Raw genomic sequence first — 26,415 nt, 5'->3', positions numbered from 1 at the left:
ATATGACAAGACATGCCAAAAAGGTCTCTCTTTGTCCCTCGTAAGGTTTTTCAAGGCAAATCAAGAAGGGACTCCCAGACAAATCAAAATGACAAGTTCAAAACAAAACAGTTGAGTCCTTTTTCAAAAAGGATCATCATCCCCATACCAAGCCGAAGCTTAGCAGTGTTGATTTGTGACAAGCACAACCACTTTATCATTTTGCCGAGTCTGTGGACCTGATTGTTTTTAAATAAATTGTACCATGTAACTACTGTACTGCTACTAGTACTGATGGATTCAAAGCTAAGATCACGCAGTAAAAGAACAGCATTTAGTAGCCCAGCCATCAACCTGTTCTTTTTAATATACGTGTTATTTATGGCTGCAGGTTAGGTTATACCCTTGAATATCCCATTTCTCACCAGAAACAGCAATGAGTAATTACGTACTGCAGGGTTTAATGTGCAATACTGAGTCATTTTGATTAGACCCATATTTTATCACTTGTGCTATTAACATCAAAGGTTTTTTAAACTACAATACTCTATACATTTGGTTTTAATGTGAATTAAGGAAATCAGGTTCTAACATACTCAAGTGCCTTCGGGTTTTTTTTGTCCCATGCATATCAAACCAGCCTAAGTCACTGGTAAAATTCAGAGTGCACTTGTGTGCACACCAACTCTGTCCTATGAAAATGAACCACTGAAGGTAATTCAGATTTGTTCAGAGCCTTGGACAATATAAGTAATGAATCTTTCAGACAGTTAATTCAAGCAGAACAGAAATAGATTCCACTTAAATGTTACTACTGCTTGGATTGAATCTTACCAGCCTGGATAGGTCTGAAGATCCAAGTCTCAGTGGATGAGATCTGCAAATCCTGACTTTGACCACAGCAAAGAGAAAGGTGATGACCTGGTCTTTGTTCATTCAGTGAAATGACTGCCCTAGCTTACTTTTTGACCTGAAACATAAATATATAATTCTATTTTGCTCTAAAAGTAATTGTTACATTTTGTAAACCTTTCTCCATTTTGCAGATCTTACATCCAGGCTGATAAAATCGTGAAGTGGGAGTAATAGCAATTTCTTGCACAGAAAAATGTGTATGTTAGAGACCTTGGTTGAATGTTTCACCTCTATTAACCTCTCTTCTAAACCAGCAGAGAAGTGGGAATATTTACTTATCATACAAATTCAAACTAAGATGATCTTCCTGTGAGCAAAAATGCTCTCGAACTTTATTTGCAAGGGTAAAGTCTTGCGTGGTTTGTGCATATATTACCTTCGCTGTAGTTCTTCAAGTTGTTTCGTGTTCTTAATATTAGGCAGATAGTGAGAAACATTCCCGCTGGTATTTAACTTTTTACTTCAAAACTGGTTAGACTTTTACTCCTATCTGTCTGCCTCAAGTTGTCACAGATTTTCCTATAGTAACTAAGTGGCTGTGTTATGATTGGGCTCTATACATGATATTTAGCATCCTGCTTCTCTTTAGTGTTCTAGTCTGCATAGAAAACAGCCTCTAGCTTATTAACTGCCTGTTTCACCTGAAGTAAAACAAGAAAGCATTTTAAAAGAGAAGTTTTCCCTTGTCACTTTTCCTGCTTGTACTGTATATTATTAGAGCCTTTTCCTCCTCATGTAAGCAGAGGCAGATATAGAGAAAAATGTGTTCCTTAAACCATGGGAACACTTTTCTTTGCTGTTCTATTAATATCTGACTGAAATAAAAAGGAAAAATTCTGAATAAATGACTACAGGCTTCTTAAAACCTGTAAAATGATTTTTTAAACAGTGCTTTGGCTAACAAAAATGGGATCTGAACATGTGTGTAATGGAGCCAGACTCACAGAGGAAAATGGTAATTTCTTATGTCTGGCACCTGTCAGGTTTCTTTAAGTCTAAATGCATGTGTTATCACTGATAACTAGCCTTACTCCCAAATAGCCAATCAAAGCCTAATTTCCAGAAGTAAATCTTGGAGACTTTTCAAAGTCCAATTTTGAAACATGATCCTGTGTTATCCAACAGAGGCCATTCTCAACTAGATTTGTTTGCACCAAATGTAGCTTTGAAGGATAGCAGTGGTAAGAAATCAGAGACAGTCTCTTGCAACACTGAACAACGCGAGGTGACAGCGTAAGAAGTAGTACTAGTCCTAAAACTTGCCTCTCTGCTCCAGTGGTTTTACACCAGGGGTTTAGAGATGATACACAGAGCCTCACAGTTGTGATTCCGCTAAAACCTATGGTGAGGTACTAGGAGCAGCGTTCAGCGCAAGTAGCAATCATATTGCCTTATATATCATGATTAGGCCAGGACAAAGAACAGATGGCCTGAGGAGGAGATGGATTCCATGAATATGGAGTGGGTGGCAATTGTAGCTGGTCCAAGCTCCGAGACCTGAGAGTGGTATTGGCAAATAGCGATAAACGTGAATGTGTTGGTTTTTGGGTATTACAAGCTACAGAAAGACAGAATGGAGTTGTCAGCTGTCTGACAACTAATTTTTATACAAGAGGGTTTTTTTATGGCTGCTTTTATTCTGTGATGTGTTGTTTCATTTGTTTGTTTGCTGCCAGGCATTCACTGTGAGATTTTAGGATTCCCAGTTTATGAAGAGGTGGCTTTGTGTGGGAAAAGCCTGTGAGACCAACCAGGGAAGCTGTGGTTTCACAGTTAGGAAAGATGAATTCACAACTAGTAGTGAATTTTTAAGCCCTGGTTTTCGGGTAAATGAACACAAGCAAATACATTTGACTTTCCTTTGAGTTTTGTGCCACAAAGTGAAATGCTTGATACTGAGTTTTTATTGATGGTTCCTTTTCTGCTCTGTAGTTACTGTATCGGGAAGAGGGGTGCTCTGAAAGCCAGGCAGAAGAGGAAAGTACTCCAAAGGAAGTTGGACTAAGTCTCCTGAGACACCCAGTATATAGATTTCTTTGCCTTCTTACGAAAGACACATCAGTCACACTTCTACTCAGGATCAAGTCTAGCCTGTTTCTGAGGCTTAGTGTCATAGGCGGCAAGTAAGAACTCTACAGTGGAGAGATGGCATGTTTCAATGGAGATGCCAAGGTGTAAGCATGGATTAATTCAACTGACTACTTCTAGATGCCTCAGAAGGTGTCAAATGACTCAGCAGAGCCCATGGGAATACATCCGGGATTTTAAGGATTTTCTTTCTTTGCCCTTACAAATTAATTAATTAATTAATTGCTGGTTTTTATCCTTTCAATCCCTGTGATACTCATTTTTATTCCAGAAGAAACCAGAAGGGTAGTGTTGTACAGTTTCATGATTAGAAACTGTTGACTAGATTTTTTGTTACTGTTTTCTTAGGAGAGTTTATCTCTGTGCCTAATACATACTTCAGCGTGTAATAGTTATAGACTTTCAGAAGATTTTTACTTCTCTTTGCAGGAAAAGAAAATGAATTTCACAGTTCCTCACAGGAAAGCTATAAAATATTTCTGCTTCATGCCAAAGCAATATTTGCAACATTTTCAACACTTGCACTGTTTGTCTTCTAAGTAATTCCTGCCTTTTCTTAGAACTCAGAAAAAGGCTCTTGGTGCATTTTTTCTTTAAGAATTATTTTCTATTATATAAGATTGTGTTTATTTCAGGTGAGGCTTCAACTTCTTTGTGGATGCCATATAGGTTAACGTTAAGATACTGTTTCTGAGTGATATAAATTCTGTAAAGAATAATGGTTATTTTCCTTTGGCTTCAAAGTTCATTACTTGCCCTTTCCAGAGCAGTTCATTTAAATTTTCGAGGATTTATTCAAACTCTATTGAAAGGGACATTTTGGAAAAGATGGAGAACAAGAAATACAAAACCAGCAGGAACATCAGGTCAATTAATTGAAGGGAATTCTGCACCATTTTGGGAGATGGGGTTAAACAATCTCTGGTTCTTTCCTATTTCCTGTGTGTAGGAGCCTGCATTCGGTGGCATGGCAGTTGTTTTGATGTCTGGTTTGTAGTATGGTTGCACTCCTTAGTGCGAGGAATGTGCGGGGCTGGCTGAGAAAAAAACCCTCTGTGAGAATTTGAGCCAATGAAGGATGGCACTCTGGGAAATCAGCTTCCCTGTATTTCAAACCTGTGTTCAGTGGACAGACAGTCTGCACAGTGAGGCACAAGGGAAGAGGATTTACTGGGGTTTAATCTTGTTAGAAATGCTGTACTTTGAAAAGTTCTCTATGCATTCAAGCCAGGATGAAGGGTTTTCTTCATATACACCCCACTTAGATATTTACGATAATTGGGGGAATATGTTTTTTCTAATAGGGGGTCATCAGGTTTATCAGGTCTGCTTGAGATTCAGGGGCAGAAGCAGACAGGGATTTTCACTTTTTAAATGGGCCTCCAATTGCTTTTCCGTCAGAATTGCACGGTTACTGGCACATTGTCCACCTGTAAGGGAGACACTCAGGAACTGCTGGGACAAGTTGTATAGGGGTAGTCATGTTGCAAATGCCTGCATCCCCCTTGTGGGATGTGCCATAGTAGCTATTGCTTTGTGCAACTTGTGTTTGCCAAGCACGTTGTCTTCGTGTTGTCCTGTAGTCTACTATGCATTCTTAACGCAATTGATTGAGAATTAGATTTATCTTTTGTTGATTTACTGCTTACTCTGGGCTTGATCCTATGACTGAAGACAATGAGAACACTGCTGGTGGTTTCAATGCAAGCAAGAGCAAGCCCTTTGGATATCTCACATAGCTTCTGTGTGCTTCAGTTCGTAAGTTAGAATTCCTGCTTAATTTGCAGGTGTACTAATAGTTGAATTCATTTGGCTTTCAGGAAGTACTTTGAACAGAGACTGAAAGATTGCTGTTTATTTCAGAGCACTCCAAAATGTGAAGGCAACTTAATAATTCAGTACAACTGTGTGCAGATGCTGGTTCTTCACACTTGGGCAGCTTAGGCCCTCCATCCACGAAGGCATTTGGATATGAGCTCAGTACAGTGTAATGTCAGACCAAAACCCAAAAGAGATCACAAAGAACATAAATAATTTTACCTTCATTTTATGACATTTTTGGAAAAAAATAATTGGATTGAAACTTTTTTTTTTTTACAAACAGGAGGAAAGAAAAGGATAGATTGTTTTCTAGAAGGTGCATTGAACTCATCCTCCAGCTGCTGCTACTCTATGAAAATCCGCAGTAATGTAAGCCTCCACCCAACCACTCTGTCAAGTATCTTTTCTGCCTCTCCTCATGATTATTTTTGAACAAAGTTAAGCACCTAAGGCAAAGTACTGAAAAGCTCTCACCATTATTTACTTAGGGAGGAGTGCTTTACTAGTGTTCTTGTCTCAAGTTGGCAATATTCTGTTGCATTGTCTAATATTTGAATTGTGGGGGTTTATAACCACCATTCAGGTAAATGGCATTGTGGTGCCAGCTAAAAGATACAAAAAGGTGAATTGAATGATATTTAATCATAGCTGTGTCTGCTACTCAGGCTCCTGGAGTGGACTTCTGGAGTGGCAAAGCAATTACCATTACAACAATGATCTTTCTACATGGATACAGGCATGCTTCAATCCAGGCTTGAAAAAGATGTGATTCAGATAATTGTCTTTACAGGCACAAAGTCTTTTTCAAGCTATTTACTTGTCTGTAATAAAAAAAATCAGATATTTTGCTCTCCTCAGACATGTTTATTTTCCCGGTTGCCTATTAATAGAAAATGCTAGGAAGCTGCTCTGTCAAGGCTCATGAATGCACGTTCCCGGAGGGTCAAGATACATATTCCTGGCTGGACTGCTTTAAGACACAGCCAATTCCTACCTGCCCAGCGCAAAGTCAGCTGTCTGCTGTTGTACTTCCAAGGTACACGAGTTAGTCTAGTCTGGCTATTGTGCTTGAAGCAGGTTAGAGACCTGCATCATGTGCTGCCAGAACCAGGGCATCAGTAACCTCCAGTTGTTTAGTGGTGATAAACAGTTGGAGCAGTAACATCGATTCAGGCGGTGTCTGACAGGCTGTAACATCATCTACCACACAGCTAGATTCAGGCGGTGTCTGACAGGCTGCTAAGCATGAGTGAGGATGGTATGTAAGCTCAGCATAGATCTAACTGAGCTGTGTAGACCTCAGCTTTGTCCACCCGAGTCTTAGCTTTTCTGCTTGTTGGTAATATTTGTCCTTGCATAACACTGTGAGGTCTCGTTTACTTGCAGTATTAAACGGCTTAGAAAGCACCATGTTGGCAATGTATATGTCTTCTGGATTGCAGTGTAAAATGCATTTTTTCCCATGGTTAATTTTCACGCATTCATGCAATGTAGAATTGCATTTCATGCGATTTATGCCCTAGGGAAATAAGTTATCAAGAGGAGATAATTTTGTATTTGTTATGCCTTCACCACAGACTCTCTTCTTAAAGGGAAATCTTTAGGAAAGTAAGTTAAAAAACCCTTCCTGGGAGAAATGAGGTTTGTCTTATGTATTCATTTACTGTGTTTGAGGACTGAGGCAGATAAGATCTAGCATCTTTTCAAACACTGCTCTGTACAAAACAATTCTGTTCCAGCTGCTTCTTACAGCCTCTATAAACTCTGTTTATATGTGATGGAAGCTGTCTAGTCTTCATCGTAGTCTGCAAGTTAGTTTTAAATGAGGAACTTATTCCACAGTGTGTGAAAACAAGCACCATTGTTCTCTGGTTGTCCTTGTAGAAGTAAATGGCAAACTAGAATGATCTCAATTGAAGATGTTCTCTCTTCTTTCTCCACCTGTATTATTGTTCTCAGGTCTTACAAAAGCTTTTGCTCTTGAACAATTGCTGAAATTTATTGTCTGGGTCATTTTAAGGAATGGTCTTCACAAAATAGTTTAATTTATATTCCTTTGCCACACAAGTAAATTTTTATTTCTATGCCCTCTTAGGAACAAATTGAAGGAAAAGGAAGTCATAATGTCACAAAACCATTCAACGTTTACAAAGAGTGATCCTTTAGTATATAAAAGATAACTCATTTGCTTTGTCTTGTAAGCTTAAGGAATACCTGTGATAGACCTAGGTGCAATGCATGTCTATGGTATCAGTAAATCGGTTAGCTTAATCTGTGCGTGTTGTGTACACCTGCAGAGGTAGTGCATGACAAAGTGTGTGATAATGGATACTGCACAATGGAGGACAATACTACACAGCATAAAGATAAAGGATAAAGACATCACTCTAAAATAGCAAAGCCCTAAGCAATGCTAGGAAACCTATGAGGAAATGTAAGATGTCTGCATTGTTCCGTACGGTAATAATCTGTGTATCCATGTAATTTTTCATGATGATAGATGGATATAGACTATTACATGAGCAGTTCAAGAAGAAACTACCTGTTTAAATTGCATAATTTACATATGAGTGGTTTAGGATTGTCGGTTTTCTTGCTTTGCATTTCTGAGGTCTGCAGTTTCTTTCTAACACTGGCTTCTTACCACAAACTTGCAGCCATACAACCTGGTCTCAGATCAAACAAGCTAAACGTAGCCAAATCCGGTCAATTCTTAGATGAACGATTTCCAAGATAATTCAAGAATTCATTAGGAAACTGCTCCATATCAGTATCCGTCTCTTGACAGCACTGAACAAGCATCTCCGATGCTTTTGGGGAGTTTATTTGATACATGGCTCTTCGTCCTCATCCTAAATTGTCCTTTATCATTGCCATGCTGTTAAACACCTTCCACGTTCCCCCACAAGTGGCTGCATTTGTCAGGGTGTATGTAGTCTACCAAGAGCTTTTTGGGATGAAGGGTACTACATAAGCAATGGTGACAGCTTAGACGCTATATTTTACATCAGATTTCTGCACCCTGATTTTAGTGTGTCCTGACAGAATGTTAATTTTGAAGCACCATTTAGGTCAGCCTTTCACTGAAGAGTACAGAGCACTGTTTCCTTGCCAAAAGTTCTTATGCAGAATCAGGAGAAGTGCTGGCATATATCTGTCAGAAGAGCAAGATAAACCAGCATCTCTATTATCATCTTCTGTGAGATAAAACAGAATAATCATGGCCATTTTTTATTCCTTGGTAAGCTGTGATTCAGTTGGCTTATTGGACTTAACTGAAAGCTGGACCTGGACATTGCATCTTGAGTTTTCCGTTTGCTTTTACCCTAAGCCAGTTGGCATTTCTGGATCTGGCTGAACACGTAAGGTGAAATCTCACACTGTGCAGACTTCTGCTTCTTCTCAGTTTTGTGTAACAGCTACAATTCTACCTCTCTTGGGGAAAATGTATGGGAAGTCCATACACGAGGACTGAATATTGTAATAGCTAAGAGCTACGATAAAGAATACCAACTCACTTGTAATCATCAAGCTATAAGCTAGCAGCAGTGCAAAATGAAATAAGAGGCTATCAAACTTATTGGCAGAGGAAAATAAAGATTAAATACAAATAAACACACAATACAGCTGAAAGATGTGAGTGGACTTGTATAATGAGAAAGAGGGAGCCCAACAAGCTGAGTAGCTTCTTTACTGCTTAGTATCATACTCCAAAGACAAATATTACAGCTAATTTTTCAAAGAAGAAGTCAGGCTTTTCTTCTGTATTTTTCCCTGAATAAATAGCAAACCATGGAACAATTTCCTTAACGGAATACACAGAATGAGACATGCAGCAAAAACCCACTACTAGTGTGATCATGATTGTGATTAGGTAATCACAATTGATTTTTTTTCTCTGAGACAATCATCATCCACCATTTTGAAGGAAAACAGTGTGTGGCATAATCATACAGGAACTGTGTATATAATAAAGAAATCTCTGAGCCATGAAGCTAGAACATAGATGACATCTTCCCACAGGTTCAGGGTGGGCCCTGTACTAGGGGGCCTCATCTCCAAAAGGCGCTGCTGCCCCTATACCAGACCATACACCAGTCTCACAGAAATTCAGCTCTGGCAGAAGTGGCTCCAGTGACTTCAGTGGCATTCTGCCTGACCGCACCAGAAGTGGATTTCACTCACTGCTATTAATTCGGGGATTCAGTCTGTACACTGTGTCAAAATGCTGACGCATGCGCTCTGACAACTTCCAGTGAACACATCTCTTTAGAGCAAGCAGTAAAATGAAGTGAGGTGTCAACCATTCATAAATCTCTTGTATTTGTATATAAAGCTGCGTAGGAAATCTGATTACATATCAAAAGTATGTACACTTCCAGAAGGAACAAAGGAATGAAATCTCTCTTTGTTATTGTTTTTTCTTCTGGTTTGGAAAAAGAAATATTTTCATAAACATTCTGGATACTTTGTAACATGCACTGTCTACTGTTTCCTTCCTTTGGTGCTAAATGAGGATGCTCGTTTCCAAAACCTCTAAAACGTGGACAAGTTTGCCTATGACTTTTAAATTTGGATTTAGGTAAGGAAGTCCAATTTATACAAGCTTGGAGAGGTTGTGTTAATACCAAGCATATCTGAATATGCCTGTCTTTGTACCTTTGCAGGATTTTGCATTGCCTAATATAATGTTTGTCATGGTTTTAATTTTTCCTCATAATGGATCTCTTTTATGTCTGCTATTTACCATCCTCGTGAGAGTCATTGAGCACAGGAAATTCAGTATCTACAAGATGCAGAAACTGCTTTCTGCCTCACACTCGTGTAACAGGTAATGGATGGTTTTAAGAAAGGATCTTTACTCTACACTTTACCTATTCATGTGTAGGATTTTGATTTCATTCGAAATGAAAGGCATAAACCTCAGGTCTGGAAACTAATAGAATTTCTGCATTTACCTGCTGATCCGTAGCCTTTAGGTTAGATTGTGTGTCAGCCAGCAGTCAGCTTGTTGAATGAAGCAATACTTTAAAACTAAAATGAAAAGATTTCTGTTATACGTAGCCTGACACCAGATACGAAGGCAGATTTCTGGTGGCTTATTATTGGAAATATTTTCCAGTGTGTCTGATAAGTGAGACTGAACAAGCCGGAGGAGGTAGACCTAATCAGATAATGCTGACTTGCAGACTAGAAAAAAGAGAAGAAATATATTTTGCCTAAGTGCTATGCCTTCTCTTGTCAAGACCGAGGAGAAAATGTCTGGTGTAGTGGCAAAAGGCGCGGTATTTACTTAGATTCATTGTCTGTATTATGGAGAGTTTCTGTCCAAGGGTTGAGTGAGTTGGGAGTCTGCAGATGGGGCACATAAAAAGGACTGGGAGACCATCAGACTGGATCAGCTATTCATTTTTCAGTGATTCTGGGTGTTTTTTAGGACCTTCAAAGGCATTTAAGATGTGGACTTCTGAGCAGAGTCCTCCTCTCAGTCCGTTCAGATCCTTCATGGAAATACATTTGCACACTAGGGATATTCTCAGGATGAGCAAATTCGCAGTATGATTTGAGGACCTTTCATGATGTTGCAGGATGGAAGACAAAGGAAGGTCTTGTAGAAATGGTTAGAATGAGTTCCCAAAGAACTGAAGCAAAAAGATTCCTTCATTGTTTCCATGCCTAAATATGAAGTAGTTGTTACCACGGATTGATATCTAACACAGAAAGATATTTACCACAGCCTCATATTCTTTCATCTGTTCAGTTTGCATGTTGATAATAATTACGTCAAATGCAAATACAGTCAGTGGTGCATTAATATTGCATGACAAACATGCATACTTTTATTTGTTGGCCTGGACACTGTTTTTTAACTATTGTTGGAAGCTCCTGTTAGTTCTAAGTTTTTTTGGAAACAGCTCAGCTCTTGGCTTTGTACCTTGAATGTCTGTGCTCAGGGAAAGAGGAATTTGATTGAATAAAACCTACTCTGCACTGATTTTTTACAAACTACTCCGAGATTAAAGTTTTAAATGGAATGAGTGTCTCTGTAAGTATATTCACATTCATACATGTCTGGAGTAAACATGCCATCTGGAACTTCTGCTTTATTTTTCTTACTGTATATTTGGAATTCAAAAAAAGCGCTTTTTGTGAGGAAAAACCAATAAATCATTTCAGTTGTCCCACACTTTGTATTACTAGTTGTAATTAGTATAATGTCTGTTGGCAAGGGCTTATCAGGCAAATAGCACAAAGAGGCAAAGAAAAAGCCTCAAAAAGAATGATGTTATTTTGTGAAGCTAATTGTGACACTATCTCTGGTTTTGTGTGTGATTGAACTCTTAATTTATAATCTGGTACTTCTTCCAGCAGTGTAGCTACTAGTGTTACCTGAGGTTCTCTGTAATGTAACTATATAACAGATTTTTGGCAGTTTTGAATTTTACAATTTGGTGCCAAAAAGATGTAGTCTTGAGTCATCTACATTGTAACACTGTTGTTTCTAGTAGTAATGAATTGGCTTGTTTTTATGTTTGTTATGCAAATCTTAGAGATAATAATTCAGTTAACTGTGAATATAATATACGGAGGAGAAATCGGAGTGTTTATTTATAAAGCAAAGGACCACTGTCCTGCTTCATGAATGTGTCCTAATAACTTTGCTTCACTGGAAATATCAAATCCCTGAAGCTAACTGAATTCTTCACCATACTTGATAACTAGTCATTAGCTTATACTGACAGCGAGCTGTTGAGATTAGTCTGATAATTCTTGAGTTTACTATTCTCAAAAAGCTGGATTGTGAAAGACTCAGAATGTTAACTAATTTGCTACTTCAGTTGATAGCAGGGAAGCCATAAAAATTCTCTTTCAGAGCATTTCACTGCCATTCTAACAAGCATGGAGATTTTTTTCTCCAGCTTCCACTTGTATGATTACCCTCCTGCAGTCTGTTCAATGAATATGGGAAGAAAATACTCTGAAATTGTCCGGTGTTGAAGGAACTATGCAGTGGGCTAGAAGGGAATCTACTCTGATCCACAGTTCTTCTTCCTATGAGATTCTTCTTCATTTCTAAGTTGTTTGCTGTATCACGTGTTTTTCTAAAGGCTGCCATCTGAGAGAAGAAAATGCACCATTCCTTGTCTGTTCTGCCAAATATGTCTGTCTGACATCAGCGTGCTGCCTTCAGTGTAAATATTTGTGTCAGCAGCTGCAGGCACCTGGCCTTCAGAAGACCCAGCTGCGTAAATGTAGTGGCTCTTGGTGAACAGAAGGGGAAAGACAAAAGCTAATCTTGAATGTCCTGAGGATTTGGGACCCTGTATTTCAAGTGGGGCTTTAATTAGACCTCAACCTTTTCTGTTCACAATGTACATCAGCAAGAGGGCCCCATCAGAAAGCCAGCTTCTATGTAAACAGAGCAATGGAAAAGGTAGGGGAAGTTTCAGTAGCCCAGAGGCTAGGATTATTGCTTCTTTCTGGATAGCTGGACAGAGGTGAGTTAATTAAGAAAACAGCGAAAGACTAAAGACATTTGGTTGGAATAGAGAGAGTAAGCAAGACCATGATATTGATACCAAACAGTAGTATGATACCTATGTGTGTGTCTGTTTCATTAAATCGTATGTCAAAAAAAGAAAAGGAAAGAGAAATATTTTGTTCCTTTTTTACATTAAGGAAAAGTTCGTCTGGAGAAAGTTAAAGTAGTAAAAGGGAAGGCAACATCTGTGTTAATTAGCAGTTCATCTTCAAAGCTTGACTGATGGGTTACATTATGGCCTCTTGCATTTGAATTAAAATTCAGACCCACGCAAGTTCTATTTTTACCTCTTTTTTTTCAACATCAGAATAATTTGTCTGGATTTAAGATTTCATTTTTGCTAAAAATGTTGATGTTCCATAATCTAAAATGAACTTTTGGGTTGTGCAAATAGGCAGTGTAGAGAAGAGCAATGTGGCTCCGGATTCAATTTCAGAGAATGTGGCTTTATAACACAGTGCAGTATTGTAGGAAGTTTCTGTGGAACAGTACTAGAAGGTCTTGCATTTATTTGATTCCATTCTACCTGCTATACTTGGTGGAGAAACTTTCACATGCATGTTAAATGACTACTAATATACATGCCTTAAATGTAACGGAGGAAATCTCAGTATGTATCAGTTCCCTGCGAGAACTAGGGATAAGGAAATGTACGTTTTCCAAAGAATCTGTTTCTCTTGGTTATTTGACAGTTGAGCTCTTTGGGTCAAGGACCGTCACGTGTGGGTGTATAGTGCCTTGCACAGCAAGGATTTGCAGTGCTACTGTAGTGCAAATAATCAGTGAGTAATTTAGCAACAAATTAGGAATTAATTTTAGAATATCTGGAAACACTCTTATGAATATCGCAGCTGGGGAGGGACAAGTTGTTGATAGAGGGATATGTACCAATGAAGGTCTTATCTGTGGGGTCTGAATTCTCTTTTTTCAGTGAATATTTTCCTTTCAGAAATGAAACTTCCCATTAATACTAGGGCTGGCCCTCCATAAGCTTTTTTTGGATGAGCATCCATCCTGGTTAAAAGCAAAGTTCTCAGATAAATGTGGAATGTAGGGAGAAAAATGTAACATTGCCTTCCCTTCCATGTTAACATTGAAGAGGTAGTGATTGAACTAGCACAATGACAGCAGATTGTAGAAAATGTAAAAGGATATCAGCTGATGTACATCAGCGTGGTTTCTGTCGGCTGAGTATCTGGTTCAGTGTTCTCCCCGCTCAAATGAGCAGAGTTAGGGTACAATCTTGTGCTAGCTCTTCTTTCATTTTCACCATAGTAGTAAAACAAATTACCTTTATAAAAGCCTCTGCTCACATCCCAACATCACAGTCATACAATGTAAACCTTTAGAAAGTTGTCTTACATCTTTTGCTTTAAACGTTAAAAAAAAAAAACTAATAGAAAATGTTTTTATGAAAAATTTAAGCTGCTTTCAGCCAAGGTTAGATGAACTCCCTTCAATATCTTGTCTTGACAAGGTAAGAGCTAATCAAGAAATTTGTGTATTCACCAACAATAGATTTCAGTAAAATATGCAGCTAGGAGTAGTAAGTGCCCTTTAATACCAAAAGAAAAGGGTGCGAAAGCCTTAATTAATTAAATATGTTCAGGGATCCTGGATTAACTGCAGCACTGTTTAGTTTATATCCTCCATGGAGAAAAATGTGCAGACCCAAGACAGCAAGTATTGATTTAAACGTAGATGCCGGAAAAAGTGACTGTTGTGGTTTTTTCTTCCACTTGACACACTTTTGAGTTTTGATTCATTTTTGGTTACATAGGATGAAAATCTAAATCCTTCTCTACTCCCTTTCATGCTGTGGGAAGATGTTGAACCAGCGCTGAGCAAACTGGATGCAGCTACTGGTGAAGCGAACTGCACATAAACCTGCCCTGCAGAGGCCGTGGCACAAGTCATGACACTTGGTTTCAACCGTCACTCCCTCTGTCGCAGCCATCAGGGATTGCAAGAAGTCCTTGACCTAGCATAGGCCAATCCAAAGTGCAGAATGGTGGGATAGGAGTACACCACGGTGCCACAACTATCTTGCAGGCTTGAATACTGTCCAGGGAAAGCAGATTTGACATCACCTCCCATTTGCTTCAACCACGGCAAGCTTAAGTAATCGTACTGTGGAGCAAGTGCTATGCTGGCGTAGACCAGAAGAGCTGCATTTCCTGATAAGCTCAGTCTTCCTAAGGGTGGAGTGAATTTTACTCAGGTGATTTTTGAAGAGAAAAATGTCTGCGTAAAGATGCGAACAGCTTAGCCCTCAACTCTGCTTATGTGAGTTAGTTTCCCTTCATTCCAAACATACTTGTATAGTTGTAACTGTCGACACTTCCATGGCTCCTCTTCTGATTTAAACATCCATTTGCTCATCAGTGAAATCCAAGTGCAAATGGAGACATGTGGATCCATACACTTCTCTTTCTGCACAATACATCTCCAGTGGGTCAAGGTTATCGGTAATCATGCATAAACTACTTGACTTCAGATCCCAGGTGGCAACTGCAACCAGGGCACTTAGAAAAGGCATCTTTTACTAATAACTTAAGCACACATAATAGCATGGGCTGTCCCTCAAGCCACAGTTTGTACTTAAGAAAGGGAAATAAAGAATTCTTGGTCCAAGAGAAATCAAGAGAATATGTATGTCTGGAAACAGGATGATTAGGGAAGAGAGTGGGAAAGAAAAAAGATTGGGATTGGAATTTACTGTTCTGTCAACAGTTTGCATCAAGAGCACGATTTGTATTTGGAGTCAGTGCAAGCTGCAGAAGCCCAATAGCTGTAAGAAATTTAGCTAGCAGCTCTTGTTCTCTAAGGCAGATGCCATTCAACTTGAAAAGATTAGCACAGGTTTTCCTGCACAAGAATTGCCTTGAAATAATACATATATATCTATATCTGTATACCTGTATCTCATCTGGACGGCAGGGTTTACAGTTATAGTTCTTTATTCTTGTTTCTTTTCTGTGTGCTTTGCAGCAAGCTGGACCTCTATGATTACTCTTGATAAACAGGAATTCTCCTTTTCTTCTCTGAGCGCAGCAGCACAGGCATCTGAAGGAACGCTCTCTGCTGGATGAAATGCCTTCCTCCTCTTGTGGCCTGAGTTCATGACTGAGCTGAGAAGCATCAAAGTCATGTCAAGGAATCAGAAATAAGGAAACTAGAGAAGCCTGGGCAGCAGAAGTCAATTTCTTTAAGTTGCTTTTTTTTTTTTTCCTCCCCCCACTTTGTTTCAGGTTTGCACATGTACATTGCATAGAGCAGGGAAAGAGAGGAAAGGAAAAAAAATATGTACACAACACAAAGACTGGAAAGACATGCACAAATTCCATACCCAAGCACATGCTGCATGGATTTCAGTAATTGCAGTTAACAGATTCTTCCTTATTTCTAATATTGGTTTTGTCTGTCTTGCCAAAAATTGTAAATACTAAGTTGAATAGTTGTTTTGGTTTTTTTTTTAAATTAGATGCAGTTAAATACAAAGCCATCAATTTCCTCTGTTCCCTTTTGTGATCTCTCAGAAGCGTCCTTCCTGTCTTTTTTACAAGGCCGTTTTGACATAGGATTTATCAATTGTTACATCTCTTTTAAAATGAGATTGTGAGGGGAGATTCTAATGGGCTAGTTTATGACCGAGGAGTAGCCTGTACTGCGGGTCTGTAGCAAATTCAACTGAAATGGAGTCTCGCCCTCTGTGTTGCATTAGTGCAGTATTAATATAGATAGAAAACTTATACTTCTGGATATTAGTTGGACAGTATGCCACCTGACTGCAGTTTGTTTTCAGAATTCACAGTAAGGATGATCTACCAAGAGTCTGGGCTGGCAGGAGTGCACCACTCTTCCACTCCTGGGGACACCTTGCTGGGCACAGCCACTGTCTGAGCCTGGAACATGGTCTGTGCTGTTCATAATGCATTCCACTTGTTTAAGCTTTGCCTAAAACCGTACATGATGGATAATAAAACATCTGTCCATGTATAAATGTTTCACTTTTCAGAATGACCTGAAGCACCGTGTGGGCTTTTGAATGTGTGAGACAGTCTGCTCACTGCTAGAGGAAAAGGGTGTTTATTATTAGATGTCCTGCATCATTATGGCATGGAAAGCAACCATGTGCGTGCACACACACACATACAAAAGAATGAATAATTATGATAAACAACTGCCTAACAGGTATCTTTATAATGCAGAAATAGCAAGCATTTTTACCAGGTGAAATCAATTCTCTGTGCTTGCGTCTTCATTGCTCTTGTGCTATTTTTTTTCTGCGGAAAGTATATAAGGAAATTATTAGCCACAAAGCACTGAGTCTTACAGAAAACTGTATTAAATCTAGGCTAGCGCTAATACTCTTCACCATTTAGAGTCCTGCTGTTCTCCTGTACCAAATGTACTTCCTTTTCTCCTCTCAAGAAGACAGCTTTCTGACATGAGAAGTATACGTGCTCCTCAAAGGAGAGGTGCTAGGAAAATGAGCCTTGCTGTTCTGTCAGAGGTGGGGGCATTTTTCTGTCAGCTCGTTCTAATCTGTCATTTACGAATCTACTTTTGATATGAAGAGGAAGGCATAGACCAAACCTGTTACTTAGGGAATGTGGGCGTTTAATTTGGCAAAGAAGTAGAGTTGTTCAGCAGCTGTATTCAGAGATACTCCCTCAGAAAAAAGAGAAATCTCAGTCAACAGAAGTACAATGGTAGCATTAATTTAGTTAGTACAGAATTAAGTAACGGATCAACAGTTTATGCTGGTAAATACATTTTCGATATTTTTAGTCTGTTATTCAGCAATGCAAAAACCTACAGTAACCCAGGGAGAAAAGGAGCTGGTTGTCTTTAACAAGGGAGTGCAGAGGGGACATTATGAAACCTCCATTCTGGGGATTACAGGTCTCTTAGTTTGTTTAGACCAATACCCTTATTTATACGTATTTATTAATCAAGAGGCCTGACAAGCTGCTGCAAACAAAGCTGCTGCTGATTCAGTAGTTTGGTAGGAGGGTCATCTGAGGATTAGAGTCTATAAACAGCCTTTATAAAAAGATAATTTTTTTTGTCAATTGGCCTGGAGAATCTTGTCATTTCAATCTGTCACTGTTGAATTTTATTTTACTGCAATATTTTGAAATGAAGCAAAAAAGGAAACTGTCTAGCTAATGCATTTGGCAAGCTCTCTGTTACTTAATAGCTTCTTGAAGTCCTAAATTTCTTCATTTTTCATCTTAATTAACACTCTTAATTGACCTTCTGTGCTCTTTAATTTCTCCCAGTAAGGAATTAGAAAATAGGCTTCTAAATTCTTTTCTGCAGTCAGATTGACATGAAATTGCTAGTCTACAGATCATCTCCGCCTTAACAAACTTTTTTTTTTCATTTTTATGTTTTTACCACTGAAGTTCCCACTGGAAATTACAGTCCATTGAACCATAGACCTAGAATTGATCGTGCACATAAAAAATCCTGGAGCAATTGAACAAAGTAAAGAACTCCTGGGATTCTATGGTAAAATCAGAACCTAAGTGACAACAAAACTTTTACCCAATTTGAACTCACCTGCCGTTGATCATTAAGAAAATATTTGATGTTCCTCCATTTTCCCCTGATGAGAGAAGGAACTAGTTTTTCCTTCATTTAGTCCACATCAAAGCATGGTTATAGATGTCAAAGAAGATGAATTTCAGTCACCAACAATTTTATGAGGCACTCTCTATTCCATCTTCTTTCTATCAATTTCTTATGCTTTTTTAGAATATTGGAAAGCTACGGCTAAAGAACCCTGTCTAATTGCTTTTCTTTTTAATTAATTTTTAATTACAGCTTTATGTATCACACATTACAATTCTAGCAATCCTAAACGTGTTTTTTACCATTTCCTTCTAAAATATAGAAGGCATGTCTCCTTTTTAAGGTTGTGAGAAACTATAGTCAGTTCTTTCTACTGGAGTTTATGGAAAGCATTACTAAAAGTGCAAATTCTGTATTTTGAGACTGGAAACTTGCAAGTTACTATTAATTTTGGAGTTTACTTTTATATTCTGAGGTGAAATAATGTCATTTTAAGCACTTAAACCTTCACTAAGAGCAAGATAGGCAAGCATATACTTTGTCTCAAGCACATTAGTTGATTCCATTGTTTTCATGTGTTTAGTGTTAAGCATATGCCTATGTACTTTTCTGAAATGCTGGATGGTACTTAGCAGAATGAACTACATCCCAATAACTAACATTTCTTTAAGAATCCTAATAATGTGAGTAGTAAGCAAAATAAGCTTTCATTTTCAAGATAAACAAAGTAACTTTTTGTGAGCATTGGCTTTTTATTGCTGCATCCAGCTGTAAACCTTGAAAGCAAAACCATCTTTTTAAATACATTTTTTGAAAAATAGTGCATTATTTTCTCCTGAGCTGTTGAGACAATTTTCTGCCTAGATCTGGTGCCCCATTAATTTTAAAGTGTAAGAAAAAGTCACTGTGAGCCATAGGGAACAATTTTGGATTTGCTGCACACTCACAATAGATCTGCCTATAGCAGTTCTACGGATGACGTTTAACAAACTCCTGTTTTCCCTATTTGAGATTAATGTCCCATTTCCCTCAGATTTGTGCAGTTAACATAGCCTTATGCTACACATAAATGGAGGATTCTTTTCAGTGTGTAAAATTTGAAATTTGAATGCAATTACAGTAACAAGAGGAACTCTTTCTAATGAGTCTCAAAAAGCCGTGTCCAAAAACCATGTAAAACTCTCCTGTAGAGGAAGAAATCGAGTGCACAGTGTTGGCATAATAGCAAGGGCTGAGACATTGCTTTGCACTGCAGTTTTATGGGATGTTATTTTAAAAGGTATTCAGAGATTTATGACTTTTTAGGGACAGCTAAAATTGTTTTCACATTTCTAATATTGCTTTCATTAGAATGTTGAAAGTATGTTTACAGTATCAGATTGAATTCTAAGGTGTTACCAAATCATCCAGAATCCCCACTGCTTAAGTATATTCGCTTGTATCCTGATGTATCTTCAGAGGAAAAAATGAAAAGAATGTAAGTGCTCTCTTTTAAAGTATATGATCTGTATTCTGTCATGTACTTCATCTCCCAGGGAAGGTATCTGGGAACTCACTCAGCTGTTTTTATTTATCCTGCCAGTGTAGTATATAGATGAGAGGACTAAGGTCCAATGGTGTTAAAACAAGACATGAAATATTGATTAATTCTTTTTTTAAAATTCCTTTTTCCTCCTGAGTATAGCAAATTTCAGACGCCACTGTCAATATAGTACTCTCCAATAAACCTCCATTGTTGGAAAGGTCCTGATATTCATAGTGTTCTTATAAATGGTTATTATGATTCTAAATGGCTTTAAAAGTTCAAAGCTGGTGGTGTTCTGGTGCAAGAGCAGAAAGCAAGTTAGAAGCAATGCAGCTTTTTATCACGGCAGAATGTTACTCTGAAATAACATGAATCGGATTGGGCATTCTCTTTGCTAGACAGTAGCAGAACATTCTGTTTGAAGAACTGAAGCTCCTAACAGGACAGATAAACAGGCGTACGGTTCCGTGGCCATAAAGGTGTCAAGGAAAGGAGCCCAATTATAGTTGCTGTCCACCTAATGAAACACAGGTATTTGACACCCTGCCTTTGTTCCCACTGGTCATTTTCCAGTGCTAAGTTAACCCTTTATTTATTGTTTCTGGAATAGTCCTTTACAAAAGCAGCTAAACAGATACTTAGGAGTTTCCCCAAGGAAAAGGACATTCAGGAAAGGTAGGGATAGAAGTTCATACCAGCTAACCCATGAAGGATGATAGACATGGGCAAGGCAGAGAAGATGTAGCCCAAACTGCTTTCAGTGTTCTTGAGTACAATAAAACTCTCTGGTAGTTGAGGTAGTTATTTTAAACTAAAAAAAAAAAATAAAATATTTGTTTAAACTGGAGCGTACTGGAGTTTCTTTAGGAATGTAAAGCTCTTGGAGCTTTTCTACTGTCCGTAATAAAAGCTATTCATCAGAGATGGAATTTGAATCTCAGTCCTGTATGTGTCAGGTAAATGTTATTATAAAGGTTGTACAACTACATTTTTGCCCATTGTCTTAATTAGTGTTTAATCAAACTTCATCAAGAAAGAGCAAGGAAGTAACACAGAATCTGAGTGAAAAGCCACTGATTGGCAGATTTACCTGGAGGCAGGAGACCATAATACGTTCTTGCTCTGAACCAGGAAGAAACACCTGAAGTTGGTTCTTCTGTCTCACAGGAAAGTTGTGTTTTATAAGCTGGATAAGTTGCTGTATTGGTTTTTTTTTTTTTCCACATGAAAGCTTTATTCCTAGCCCAGGATGAAAATGTTTTCACAAGATTTTGTTGGTGGGATAACTGATTCATACATAGGCCTACTCAGGAGTTCTTTTGCAGCAAAATTTAATTGCGTGCAAACTTTAGGCTACTTTAACTTATGATGGAGAACAGACTACTCCCTGCTGTATCCAAAAGCTAAGAGATGTGGCATAAAGCTAAATTACCTTCACTCACTCACACCCAACTCTCTCATACTGAGCCAAAGTTGGGGCTCTACTAAGATGGTTTTATGACTTTTGTGATATCTTTCTATGGAAACTGGACAAGTTATTTATAATTTTCAATTATTTCAGTCAAACCAAAAGCAATACATGCACAAAGCTGGACTTCAACCAGTTTGTGAGCAGTGAGTGCTAAGTGTGTTCTTATTACTTGGAGGTTTTAAAGCAGCAAGTCTTGGTTGCCCAGGTGTGTGGGTAGCTCTGTTGAGGCCCGTCCCCCATTGGTAACACCTGCGTGAGTGGACGGAAGAGGATTTGGTCTGTAATTAACAACACCTACGTTTGCTCACATGGCCAACGTGTGAGCCAAATCCTTGCACATGCCATTTGTCCTCACTCATGCAGGTAATACGTTTGGACTGATTTAATGCAGCTAGTTATTTGAGCAGAGTTTATTAATCTGTGCGCTGTCCTTTTGTGGTTTTCTCTCTGCTGAGTTATCTTAGAGAATGATAACACAAACTTATGTAGTAAAGGGATAGGCACAGAATTTTGGTTTTCAGAGCCTTGCATTAGATGGTTTTCTGCCAAAATATCCTTAAACATTTCAATACAGTGTGAATTTTCAAGCTGAGAATAGCCCACTGCAGATTGAGATTTTGCTTGAGGAAGAGGATGGTGCATACTTACATGCACGCAGCACAAACTCTGCCAGCAGTTTATCTCATTTTACACACTCTATTAGTTGCTGTCTTTCAGATGTAAAAATAAATTATTTTCTGTTTTATGGGAGATGCATTGTTTGACTTCAGATACTTAACATGGAATTTTTTCCGTGGACAGTAGCTTGAGGCAGGAAGAATGAGAGCATATCTATAAATAATTCAAAATAATTGGAAGGTTTTGACAGACTGTCAAGTTGTTCAATGCCTTTTGTCCCAGGTAATGAATTATATTTCTTTAATAAAGTGTTGATAATTTCTCATTGCAATTTGTTTTGTGTATGTTGTATTTTTACAGAGTCCAGTCAGGTTCATATCTCAGTACGGGTTGGTTTACCTTAATTTTGGCTATGGATGCCTGCTATGGAATTCATGTCTATGGGATGATAAATGACACCTACTGCAAGTAAGATCACAGGAAATTATTTTCATGCATCTACAATGCTGATGTCTTGTCAAAATGTCACGATTTATTTTAATATCGTAAATTCAAAAGATGGACCAGGCAGACATTTCCCAGTGTTTTGCATTGATGTGACACTATTGTCAGCATATTTAGACCTGATGTGGCATTTGCTATTGATAAAATAAAAACATTCACAAATGCCAAGATCAGGTATCGTAAGGAACTGGTTTTAATCAAAGTTCTTTTGCAGTTTCTCATTTAGCTGGAAACAAAGTATGTTCATACTCTGCTGACAAAATGTACTTCTACTGCTAAAACAAATCCATAGAGGAAATACTAATGTATTAGTTCTCTGAATAACAAATACACCTGGAAGTGAGAGAAACTGGTTAGCCGAGGATAGTTACCTGAAATCACATTTCGCCACCACTGAGCAACACGTTTGAACTTTCTAGGTTAGATATGGCTTCCTTTGAGGAGTAGGAGGTTTCTAATTAGATAATAAAACAAGTCCTGCGAGCTTTATCACAGTAAACTGATGTAAGTTCCGACCAACTACTGTTAGCGACCTTACAGTGACAAAGGATTGATCCTATTGTCAGAAGTATCTCTAAACACAATTTTTAAAAGTCCAAGTTAAATGCTTTCATCTACAGTGTATGGTAGAAAAATATAAAATGAAACTATTCCTCATTCAGAAAAGCAGGAAATGTCATAAACAATGTATGATACTAGTACAAATCTATGCTTCCGTACCTAGGCTGGTTCAGGTCTTGCGTGTAATCTGTCCAGTGGGTCCGCAGCTCCTAGACTAAAGTCTCTGTGCAGACCTTACTCCACATTCTGTGTATTCCACTGTGGGACTCATTCCTGGCAGACCCTAATAGAAAAAAAGGAAAAAAAAAAAAAGGGAATTTGAGATTTGAGTCACAGCAGTTTAATTAGGGTATCTTAACAGTAGAGGCTCACTTTTTAGAGCTTGCAGATCTCACCAGTTGAGTCATCCAGATGGAATGAACATATGTTGTTCTTTGTTTATGAAAACACAGTAGGCACCCTGAGATGAGGGGTGACAGGACTGAAGTTGTCCTCACAGAGTTCAGTCAAGCTGGCATTGCATAGCCCTGATGTAAAACCAGTAAACAGCACGGTGGCACTTCAGTCTGTTGGCAGCAGAGAAGGATGGTTTCCTTAAAGCTGCAATTCTGTCTGCATTATCTACTTATAATGTATACAAGTACATTATATACATATATATACACATTATATACATGTAAACATATGCAATGTATATTATTCTTATAACTGTCTTATTCAGCTAGTTCAAGAACCAGTTTTAAGAGCTGGGACCATCCAGTGCGAAGACTTTGCTTAAGGATGAGCTTTATGGACTGAGTTCTCCCAGGTTAAACAAAACATGCAGTATCCATAAGAGCCAGTCCACCAGCTTCTTAATAACTGATAAGATCAGCCTATGTTGAGAGATACACTTAGCTTCATTTTCTATAGGAAAATTAATAGAAATCATGCTGTAATGAAAGCCCTTATACAATTCAGCAAAGGAGCTCAGGTGCTGACACATGGTAAGGATTTCAGTTAATTCAGATGCAGTATATATTAATGTTTTTCTTGGAGATAGTACTTACATGTATCTTTTTTTTTTCTCCATAGATCAGAAGGCTTTCGTAAAGTTCCCTATCACTATTACGAGCCAGGAAGAGATGAGTGTGAGGAATACTTTCTGCATGAAAATGCTCCATATGGAGGCCATCGGTTTATCACAGAAAAAAAAGTATTTGCTAAATGGGCCAAGAAGCACACGATAATATTTACACACCCCAACTGGACAGTGTCTTGATACTAGTTTTCTCTAATTTTCACTTAACAGCATATTACAAAAATGTCTCCGTTTACAATAATTTTGCTTACATCTGGCTGGCCTTTCTCAGCCTAGGTAACACCAAACTAAAAACTAGAAGACAAAGAGAGTGATGGTTCAGCTGCTAGGCAAAATTAATCAACTGTGGAAGGCAGACACACTGTTTGTTATTTCTTAGGGTTTTACTCCACACAATGCACTTTATAAACTGGATTTTACTTCAAGGCAGTAGCAGTTAAAGACAGATGAAATTTCCTGTATATACAGGTGCACACAGAGAACATGGTGGTCCTTTAAAACTTGTCCATCACCTTAGTTAATTAAAATTAGTGTTTGTGTCTCATTCGCAGTACTGCAGCACTAGTTCCATTTGTAGTATTAGTAGAAATTTTCCGCAAAAGAAATACGAGGAAAAATACAGACCTCTAAATGTTGGTGGGATAAGGTCTGAGTGAGTAAATTTTTAAAAACACCCGAATACATTGATACATGTGAACACTTGCGTGTATGGTAACATTAGAGATGAGCTCAACGTGTTTCTTGAACTGTGCACAACTTCCGCATGAGAAGATAGTGTTTACTCAAGGCTCCCGATTCATTCATGACTTCTGAAACGCAGCTTCCTTCTACCCCGGTCAGGCCACACTGTCTGGGATGATGTGTTTTGGACTTTTTGAGGCTGTTGCCCCACAGTTTAGCTCCAGCAGCATGGCGCTTAGCAAAGTCTTTGTTTTGCAGCCCATGCTGAACCTTTGGCTGTTGTGCCAAGCCTGCTGTCAGTACCCAAGCTGGGTAGTGTAAAGTTGTCTCATGAACATCTCTATTTACTCCAGTTGTGCCTTTGAGTTCCTCCAACATCCAAATACCAGTATTTTGACAGTATTTCCCATGCAGCCATCATAATTTATTTTAAATCTCTGGTTTCCCCATCTTTAAAATCAGGGATAGTAACTGTCTGCCTCACAAGAGAGTTGTGAGGATTCCTTTAAGTCCATAAAGCACTTTCCTGATGAGGAATGCTACAAAGCATTTATTATTAACAGAAAAACAATGGTACCTGTCATTTATTCTTCTCTGTTGGGTTATTTGAAGAAAATGACAGTGTGTCTGGATCTGATGGCAAATTGTTCTGTGCATCCGCTTTCCTACTGTGGGTAATTTGTAACACTGAGCTCTCTCAGCCTGCATCGCTTCGGATGGAGCTGAAAGAACTCAGCACCTCACAGTATTATCTGCACATCAAGAGGCAGTTCAGAAATTTTAAAATATACTTGGCTCTAGTTGAAATATGTATTTCTCATGGAAAGTTTTCAACTGCAGCAGACTCATTTGAAATACGAACATAAGTCAACTGCACATGTGAGTTTTATTTAAACTGTATTTAAATTAATGCTTTAAGTTTAGAATGTGTCCTACGCGTATTTTAACATCTGGAATGTCACATTCAACACTGTAATAGCCAATACTGTGAAAACTTGAAAGAATTATGTGTGGAACATGACACACAGGGTTTACTCACACTACTTAAACATGAACCAACAGGAAACTTTGTATGCTTTTGTAAATCATGAAAAGGGGAAAGTAAAAAGCTATTTTTACATGTAAGAATTTGTATACTGACTATTTCCAATTGTATATTTGTATATATAAATCTATATTTTATATGTTCATGGCATATATATTCTCTCAGCAGCAGCTGCAGCTCTTAGGATGGGGAGGAAATCTCTTCAGCATTGTTCCTCCTCCTGATCATTCGTTTCTTGTTCCTGTTGGTAGGTGATGCCAGTGTCATCTCTCTTGCCCCTTCTATTTTCTAATGTAAATGCAGCTTTCTGATTTTGTTTTTAATATAGCTCAGCTTTCACTGCTTACTTTAGTGCTGTAAGTGTTCGTGCTGGTTGTCAGACAAAGGCTGGGGCCATGCTTATGATCCTGGATAAATATCTGTGTTCAAATACAGGCTCTGTCCCAGACTTCTTGCATGACCTGATGTCTCACCGTCCTGCTTGGAAAAGGAGAACAGTATTTTCCTACTCTCTGTCTTGACTGACTTTCCTCAAAGCTCTTGAGACGGATATTCTCATTTGCAATGTATTTGTATGATGCCTTGCAGAAGAGGTGCCCAAAGTGTCTGAAGGCTACAGGCAATGCTGTAATATACAAATAATTTAAAGTGGCTGCCTCTTGTCTCTGGAGTTTAAAATCAATTGTAGGCATGGGATGAAATCAAGAGGGGGAAGGGTCACGGATGGATGTGGAGTTGTAGTAGCAAAAGACAGTGAGCTAGATTTATCGCCACATGCATATGCATCTTTTCAGTTCAGATGGATGGCTGGATAGATGGAAAGCTAATAAAAAATATTGTAATGCAGGATTTGAGGAATGCAGGACACGCAGAACTGGGGAGAACATTCCACACGTACTGTACAGGGCAGCCTGGGAAAACCTATAGCTCCCTGGCGGGAAGAGGAGCTGAAAAGGAGAACATCAGTCAAACTGAACTTGTATTTTGAAGGTCTTTGGAT

The 26,415-nt window shown here is 38.4% G+C and overlaps 1 protein-coding gene across 2 annotated transcripts in view; it reads left to right on the top strand.

The window, feature by feature from the left end:
• The window catches only part of ST6GALNAC3 (ST6 N-acetylgalactosaminide alpha-2,6-sialyltransferase 3), a 234,843-nt gene extending 208,980 nt beyond the window's left edge, over positions 1-25,863 (top strand). For both annotated transcript variants that reach the window (XM_086463569.1, XM_086463570.1), the window contains 2 exons: positions 21,904-22,011; positions 23,683-25,863. In XM_086463569.1, the coding sequence (XP_086319695.1) occupies positions 21,904-22,011; positions 23,683-23,869 (295 nt within the window). In that variant the 3' untranslated portion in view covers positions 23,870-25,863. The remainder of the gene's footprint in view (positions 1-21,903; positions 22,012-23,682) is intronic.
• The last annotated feature ends 552 nt before the right edge of the window (positions 25,864-26,415 follow it).

This window comes from Leptosomus discolor, chromosome 3, assembly GCF_034619465.1.
Source record: "Leptosomus discolor isolate bLepDis1 chromosome 3, bLepDis1.hap2, whole genome shotgun sequence".
NCBI lineage: Eukaryota > Metazoa > Chordata > Aves > Leptosomiformes > Leptosomidae > Leptosomus > Leptosomus discolor.
This window is presented reverse-complemented; position numbering and strand designations above follow the sequence as displayed.